The sequence below is a fragment of the Branchiostoma floridae genome, chromosome 1 (genome assembly GCF_000003815.2).
Source record: "Branchiostoma floridae strain S238N-H82 chromosome 1, Bfl_VNyyK, whole genome shotgun sequence".
NCBI classification, from domain to species: Eukaryota; Metazoa; Chordata; class Leptocardii; order Amphioxiformes; family Branchiostomatidae; genus Branchiostoma; species Branchiostoma floridae.
This window is the reverse complement of record NC_049979.1, coordinates 9,605,123-9,613,780: the sequence shown is the minus strand read 5'-3', so window position 1 is coordinate 9,613,780 and position 8,658 is coordinate 9,605,123. Positions and strand designations below refer to the sequence as shown.

Sequence of the window (8,658 nt, the reverse complement as noted above, 5' to 3'; positions counted from 1 at the left end):
ACAATCAGTGGACTAGCCCTTTGCTGTATTGATTGCACAAAGCTGTATGCATATGGTGGCTAAAGGAAACGGAGATGGGCACCGCCATACGCACAAGTAAGAGCAATTCAAACACGCCGTGGATTTTACTTTCCTCCCCCGCCCCTCTGCCCATATACTGAGCTAACAGGGTTGCGTTGCCTTTTCAACTCTTCCTTGATTGAACTAACGTAGACCTTTGTCATGAAGCATCAGCACGTCCTGGTTGTGTAGGGGGTTGGTTGATATTGAAGACACATTACGGAGCAGTCTGATGTCAGAGGAAGAGACCTTTTGGCTGTGTCGACACGTAATGTACCAAACTCTGGCCCTTTGAAGTACGACTGACCGGACAGGGATCTATAAGGGCCACTAAGATGCCAGTCCATCTCCTAATGGGGGAGTGGAGCTGAGTCTTCTCGGTGCGAAGTGTGATGCGTTCTCTAGTTTTACTGCTCTGATGACGTGGATATTACGGTAAGGTACGTTGTTCCTAATTAATAAAAGTTTTATGCGCCTTCAAGAAAATGACTTTAATACACGTCAAAACTTCCCTTTGAACTACGTACAATGAATTTTAGAGCAATACATTTATTAGAGGGAAAGCCCAATTATCTCTCAGTTGACTATCAAGCGGCAGCAGCATCCTACACGATGTGAAAATGATTTCAAATCGCATCACCCACTGGTGCGTTCTGATAAGCTTGGACTTTATCCTATTCTAGCTCCATTGTCCTTCTTCGATCGTTTCCGCGCAGAATACATTTGATTTGACTGGGAAGCGTTCAAATGAGAGCCTGATCTAGAATAGGATTAATGCATGGCTATGTTCCGATCATGCATCAGACACCCTGGCGCCCAAATCACAAGTCCACTCATATAGTGTTGGTAATTGTAGTAAACCTATCCCTGTGGTTCATCGGCAATACTGCAAATGAAAATGATCGTCTCGTATTTTCAATATTGCGGCTTTGTTGCCTTTCTTTAATTACTCTCTTACGAGTGAGGTTACTTTCGGAAGGCCTTGAACATCTCAACTTCGGAAATTAAGAAAATTGATAATCTTGTGTGTCAAACAACGTGAAATGTGAGAAAAGGTTAGCAGGATTAGCTATGAGAGTCGGAATGAGATTGAGGCCAGAGAAGGGTACGGTTTCCCCGCTGGGAGCGAGATCACTTCCTCGGTCTCGGTTACAGCATCTGCCAATGACGTCATTGCGCCCGGAGATCATTCGGGTCACGATGTTGGGGTGGGTAATTACCGTAATTTGAACAATTATTGTGGTGGGAGAGCCATTACATGTGCTGTATTCCAGCAACAGGAGAAGGCAAGGCCAGTCTTAATGACCTTATACGTCAAAGGAGGTTACCCAGAGGTTAATTATGTAATTTCCATATAGCTCCACTAATTGATCTGGCTTTGTCCGAAGTTCTTGTGTTCAATAAAGCTATTCTTTAAATGCAGAACGTATTTTGTTAAATAGTATATACCACATACGTTTTGCTCTCCTTGAAATTCAACTTGCTGAAAATTGTCATGTATTAAATGCAGCAGCATTTCATGACCGTACAGGTTTATGGTGGTATAAGAATTTGGTGGAGTAGACCGCACATACAGAGAGTTTTTTTTTTCTGTGTGGGCGAAATGCCAATCGGTATAAGTCACTCATGGGACAGGCGAAATATAACCCGATGGGCTTTAAATTTCAGGCGGGAGTTTAATTTTGTCGTCGTACGTGTGCATCGTAGTTGTGCCTCTCAACACGACTTGTACAAGTGGAAATGAAAGTTTGATATCAGTAGCCTATTCCCTTGTCATCCCAGAGCGCATAATTGTACCCGGCTTTATGACGGATTTTACATTTTGTTATTTCAATCATTGCGCCCTAACCAACTTCTAACATAACGCAGGTGCATGGTCGCCATGGCGACAGGTGACCACGCCTACGCCTGACGATACCATGTTAAGCCTACCTCTCTAGGGAAAGTAAAGCTAGTCTGCACGCTCTTACGCGGTGGATTAGGTCTGTAATCCGACTTACAGACATAGTCCAGAAGATTTCACAAAGGATCCAGATGAGGGTGATGACGTGAAAGCGACCGCACAAGACATCTACTTTATAAAGATTTGGCATGATCCACTTCTGCATAGTGCAGAAAGCTGAATGTGATATATGATAATACTATGTATCTCTGTAGATTACAGGTCTATTTTTATTTCTGAACTCTTGATAGTTTTTTCTTTTACAGTTGCTAGAGTAGTGTCACTTCCCTTCTTCATTTTCTTGGTTTTCATTTTCTTTCTATTTTGTCAGATTTTCATTTTCTCCAACCGTTTGGCTGCCGAATAATAAGGAAACCCGGCGAAAACGCCTAAAAGTTAAAAGCAAGTCAGAACCTAACGTTGACCTTTGTTTGGAGAGTACAACAAAGAGGAGATTGCACTACTACTACTAAGCGCTAACAGATCCTAACACTAAGCCTTGAACTTTGATGGAGACTTATGGAAAACACAATTAAGTCCTAGTACAAATGTTAATTACTATAGTTTAATGTGTAATGGGGGTGACTGTTCTGTTCTGCTTGGTTTGTGTTTATGTCTTGTAAATGAGACGAACCATTCGACAGATTTTGGACAGATTTGGGCCCACCCCGTACTTAAAGCGTATTTACGCTTCTTTGGCACGTTGAAATTTGGATTTAAGTCGATTAAACGCAAACTAATCTCAACTTAAGTACCATGAGACCGGATGTTTGGAAATCTGTTTTCCGGATTTAAGCAGATGGAACACAGCTTATCCCCCCTAAAGGCAACCACGCGTGAACGGTGATCTGTATTCCAAATGTGCTGCATCGATGATAACCATCGGTAAGCCACTATCACAGAGTTGACGAGGTTTGGCCGTATTTATTGAAGGTCACCCGGTGTTAAAATGAACAGAGGGTCGTGCGTAGTTTTCGCCTCGAAGTCTACCCTACCATGTTTACATAAACGGGGTTCGGTGACCTGCAAGCATCGACCGACACTAAAAATCGCGATGATCTAGAAAGCATTATTGCGCATTAGTATCAAAAATGTCATAAAAATTTCGCATGCCTGGCTCGACTACTAATACCTACAAGAGCGGGGGAAAAGGAGGGATCATCGCCCATAGAAACCCTTACAACTACTCTGTTCCCCAAGTCTATACTAATAAGGCATATTTTCCGCTGAAGTCAATCAGGTGTTGTGACTGGTTTTCAACAGTGTGTCCGACAGCCAAATAGTATTCTATCAGCGTACCGTTTATGTATTGATAATTCACGATGTAACTGTGAATTGGAACATACAAATGGCCATGACAATACACACAATGCACATATCGTCGGCCTCAGTTAGTGACTCCTGTCTGTGTCTATAGGGCAGAGAGTCTTTCCAGATGTACCCAGCGATGAAATGCTGCTTATCTGGGCCGGTCGACATCAACCAACGGAGATCCGGATAACAGCCCATCACATGATTTCTACTGCAAAAACGTTCTGTAATCCCCAAGCAGGTGTTAGGATGGAGGATAGTAACTCTTTCTGACTGCCGGGCTTCTCTGAGTCAGTACCAGCTACCCACAACACAGCTGTCAACGATCGAAGCCAGGCAGGCAGACAACGTTACGATCTTCCACCCCAACATCTGCTTGGAGACCAGACGACATGTCGCTTGCGAGGGGGTCAATGACAATGTTCTGTATGTTGGTTGCCCGCTGAGCATTTTGACTTCCGTGTTCTCGTCAATCAGAATACGATTTAAGAAGTGTGCATGCCGCTGTTGACAGGTGTATCGGACACTTTATCTAGTCATTCCCTCAATGTTTGGGGCGGAGATAAACAAATCTCACGCAATCCACAAGAATGAAGTAGGTCAGTTACACTAAAGAAGTCGGTACAAGGTCTTAATTTTTGTTACATCCCAGCCTCATGTCTTACGCTTCTTTCTGACAGACCGATATCGTTTCAAAGTCCGACATGTACTGGTACTTTGACCTCTGATGATGAATAGGCCAGACTCGCCTCCTGTCGTCAGGTCAGTAGGCTATCGTTTAATCAACGATTGATGCATCATTTTTGTCACACTCCCCCAATTCCGTAATCCTCACTATATACATGTAAATGAATTGGGGACGAATTCTCATCATTTAATTCACGTTGGGTCATTGGGGCAGCAGCCATCTTCATTTTGTAACCAACATCGGAATCATCACTTGGATTATATATGGACTTCATATCGTCATGAACAGCACTAAGTAGACCTGATCATTTTGCATGTTTACGAACCATTTACAGTCGCACAGTAGTCGACATGCATTACGACTGATGCCGTTACGGAGATCAACCAATCGGAGAGCTCGTCCTGGCAAAATAAGCGATTTTCCAGGGATGCAGTATGGACCCACTGCCCCGCCCACCTCAGTCAAAACGTCGGCACGGAAAACAAATAAAACGTAGTGAAGGCTATCTTGACGGACAGACAGGTCCATCTGCGGGGATTAGCGACGAGACCGTGCTTTAAGCGTTCAGATTACATCTACTAGCCGGAGGACACCGCCCATACTTGGAGTTCTGCGGAGCGACTGTCGTTCCTCCTGGGAGGCTGAGACAATTTGGTCGTGCCCCTCCGGCATGTCCGAAATGTCTGTCCGACAAATTTGCCAACCTCTGAGCCGCGCGCAATGTCAGGAAACGTGAGCTAGATTCTTCCAAGGAGAGCGATGTGTGAATAACCTCGAGTACAGCCTATACCGAGTGTCGTGACTGAATGGAAATGATTTATGCTGCAGTACAGGGCGATGACGCAGACTGAGAGTCGAACCCGATACCACTGGTGCGGCACGGCTCTGTGGTTCCTTTCCATGAAATTGTACGTTCGATGAGAAGTATCTTTGACATCTGTGGGAATTACAGTCAGCTACTGGTGTTATGTCATCATACTGTGTTTCTGCTTTTTGTCTCCTGTCCGGTACTTGTCACACGAAAAGCCCTGGCTGCTGATACAGAACGCCGACTCGCGCTCTCTTACCTCCCTCCCAAGGGCTGCCAACCGGCGACGTCTTTAACTTACTACGTCATGTGATGAAACACTGGCAAACCAGTTTAGCGCCTGTCACTGGTGCGAAAACGTGCGCGTGCGAGACCCGCAGTTGCCTGCAGCCTGTTGCATGTAATCATGGTGATACATTCTGCCCTGCTGAACAAAAGGCCATCCGGCGTACGCAGTACGACGGGAAGCTCGATAATGACGCACCGCTAGCCTACAGCCCCGTGTCGGGTTCTTAAAACGCGTGTACTTCACCAGAAATTGAGAAGAACGGAGGATCAGTTAGAGCAACCATGAACCAGCCTATCGAGTTCGTCGGCGTAGCTCTAGGCATCTTGGTGACGGTGTTGGGGACGGTAGGGAACATCGCCACAATAGCAACCATCACGTCCAATAGGAAACTCCTGACGGTGTCCACCGCCTTCATCGTCAACCTGAGCGTGGCGGACCTGTTGTACTCGGCCGTGCTGCAGCCTATCACCGTTCACTCCTACATCGCGGGCCGGTGGGAGTTCGGCCCCGTGTTCTGCAGCGTCTTCGGCTACGTGCTCTTCCTACTGTTCGGCGTGTCGGAGCTGACCCTGTGTGCCGTGGCATTAAACAGGTGCGCATTCCACGTCTCTTGAACTGTCCTGTTTGCCAGTTATTGCCCGCTCCGTTACTATAGACTAACGGAGTGTTGAAACTCTTAGTCCCTCTTGATGTGTTTGAGTGTGTTTTGATGTAGGCCATCTGGTGTGGACGGACAACAGCAGCGGTGACTACGTGTTACACATTCTCACGGTTCTGTTTTATCAAAACAGCGGAGTTAGCTATAATAGCTCAGGGATATTTTAAGGTATTTACGATATAAAATCATTTCGTCGAGCAAATTTCTAGCCTACAGCGGGCTGCAATAGCCACAGCTGAAATACTTCATTAAAAGCCCAAAATAACCGATTCCAAACGCCTGTCAAACGGAGTAAAGATCGTACCGCAGGTAAGATAGTGTATTAAACCTTGCGGACATTACGCTACAGCAACCATTGTTCGCCTCCATGCAATGACCCCAATGCATTTCTCACTTCAGACAAATTTTCTCATGTTTTAATTAAAAGCATTGCAGCAACATTGCAGCTATTTTCTTGACGTCACGATAATAAAAGACAACAATCAAAATTCGCAGACGGCATGACATGGCAAAAAATGTCCATGACACGTTATTTAGAATGCCTCCGAATCTCCGCAATATTACGGCACGCGAGTGTTGACGTCATGATGTCAAGGCAATTCTGTGAAGTGCAAGAAACTCGAATTCCATTGACATTATTGCATTTGTTGTTCAGTATACGGAGTAGTTGGTGTCTGAAGCTTTAGAAATGTCAGTACGAATCTGTTTGTCGCCTTTTCAGGATCGGCGTGTTATGTTTAATTGCAACTTGTGTAAGGGGATAATCCATGAGTAATCCGATGTGTTTGGAACAGGTTTCCCAAACACAAAACCCAGAATCGGCAGACTGGGCTTTGTAGTTAGCCCCCTAATACGTGCTAGATGGCGGATGCAAAAGCTTTTGCGAAGTCTCCTATTACGGCTTTTATCTTTCAAGACATACGACGTAGCGACAGCTGAAAGGGACCAGTCAAACATCCTCGGGGGCTGTGTATGGCCTCTGTGTTGTTTGCAGCTTTACTATGTGTTGTTTGCACTTTTAAAGAGAACATAACCTTTACTTCACACCCTTTGTGTCAACAGGTACTTCCTGATCGTTCATCCCAGTAAGTACAGGTCCATTTACAACAAGACCGGGACGACTGTGATGATTGGCGTATCCTGGCTGCTCCCGGCTCTTTCCCTCCTCCCTCCGGCCCTGGGCGTCTGGGGCCGCTTTACGTTCTTCGATAAAGTTTCAACCTGTAGCTTTGACCGTGAGGTCAGCGCGTCGTTCACGACGGCGTTGTTTTCCGCTTATTGCATCGTCCCGACCGTCGTCATGTGCTTCTCCTACGCTTGCATTCTCAGAACCGTTCGTACCAGCGCAAACAAGTTTAGCAAAAAGAAGAGGGTCCACAAAAGGGGCCAAAAGAACAACAACATGTTCTCGGATGCGTCCGAACTAAATAGTTTAAGTGAGGGAACCACCGTCAAGACGAACGGTAAGAAACCGCCTGATGTAAAAATCTCCGTGGATCTGGAGATGGATGACGTGTTCATAGTGGCGGGAAGCGACTCCACCGGAGGGATAAAGAGATGCACAGCTTCTTCACCTTCATCCAAGCAGAAGCAAACTGACAAGAACAGCAACTCAAATCCCGAGTTAAACAACGACCGCTCCCCTAAAGAGAAGAGGAACATAGGAACAAGAACCAGTAGCTTGATAACGATACCGAATTTAACATCGAAGTCGAAGAAGAGAAAAGCGTCGCTCCGTGGGCGGTCGTTCAGACGGAACAGTTTAGGCTTAGACCATTCTGGTCGTCGAGAAATTTCGCCGTCTCGGGCAGGTCGGGCACGGGCGTACTTCTCAGAGACAGACCCGACAAGTAATCTTGAAAGCGTCGGGGATGATCTGGATGACAGCAGCAGGCAGCAGAGCAGCGGCGACCGCACAGACCCAGACAGCTCGGCGCGCAGGATTAGAGCCCAGAACAGAGTCAGCAGAAACGTCCGGCTGGCGAAGATGACGTTCGCCGTGTTCGTGGCTTTCTCCTTGTGTTTCCTGCCCTACATGGTGCTGAGCATCGTGGACAAGGCGAACTCCGGGCAGGTCTGGCTGTACAAACTGTGCGCCATGGTGGCATGGCTAAACGCCTGTATAAACCCCATCATCTACTCCCTCATGAACAAACAGCTGAGAAACGGTCTGTTCGTCATGCTCGGGAAGTGTAGAGCCGTCCTGACGAAAACAGTGACAGGGCAGGACTTCTAGGATAAACGCCCTCGAGACAAAGTAAGAGATGAACGACGTGATATCATGAAATGTAATGATTTTGTCTCCCTTAATAATCAGCTGATAATCTCGTCTGCCCTCCAATGTACCACACCTTTCGCACACAGTTGTGACTTGTTAATCTCTAAGCAGATGTTTGGGGAGACTGAACCGTTATGGTTTCCTACTCTCCAAGCAGAATTACATGGGCGCTCTTCCTACCTCTGCCTCAACACGCATAGAGCGCCCGTGTAATTTTTCCGACTACTACTATATCTGCGCGATCCAACCTCTGCTTGGAGAGTATTTAGGCGGTCTGACTTCACCTGTTCATGTCTGCAGGCCATCTTCTTTACTTTGCGTTCAACAACTTAGTCGTCTACGATTACCGTCCAATGCTCATAAAATCGAAATAGCATGGAAAATGTGTCAATATTGCAGACAGTCCCACAAAAAGAAAACTAACACAGTTGGAGCAGGCTTTGACTCTGGGTAATGCATACAGTGCATGTAAATGGTCATATAACAACGATCTTCTGGCAAACCAGCATCAAACCCGCAGCAAAGCAAACCAACGCTCAGCCAGTCCATGTTACGTGGGCAGCACATTACACTGCTCAGACACACTCACTACCCAGCAACTTCGCCGACCAAGAGAGTAAAATA

At 46.2% G+C, this 8,658-nt stretch overlaps 1 protein-coding gene across 1 annotated transcript; it reads left to right on the top strand.

Annotated features, from left to right (window-relative positions):
• The first annotated feature begins 3,766 nt into the window (after positions 1-3,766).
• Positions 3,767-8,307, top strand: LOC118426597 (G-protein coupled receptor 84-like). Its single transcript, XM_035836091.1, has 2 exons — positions 3,767-5,690; positions 6,819-8,307. Exons 1-2 carry the CDS (start codon positions 5,380-5,382, stop codon positions 7,990-7,992), a joined length of 1,485 nt encoding a protein of 494 aa, XP_035691984.1. The 5' UTR covers positions 3,767-5,379; the 3' UTR covers positions 7,993-8,307.
• Positions 8,308-8,658: the final 351 nt, after the last annotated feature.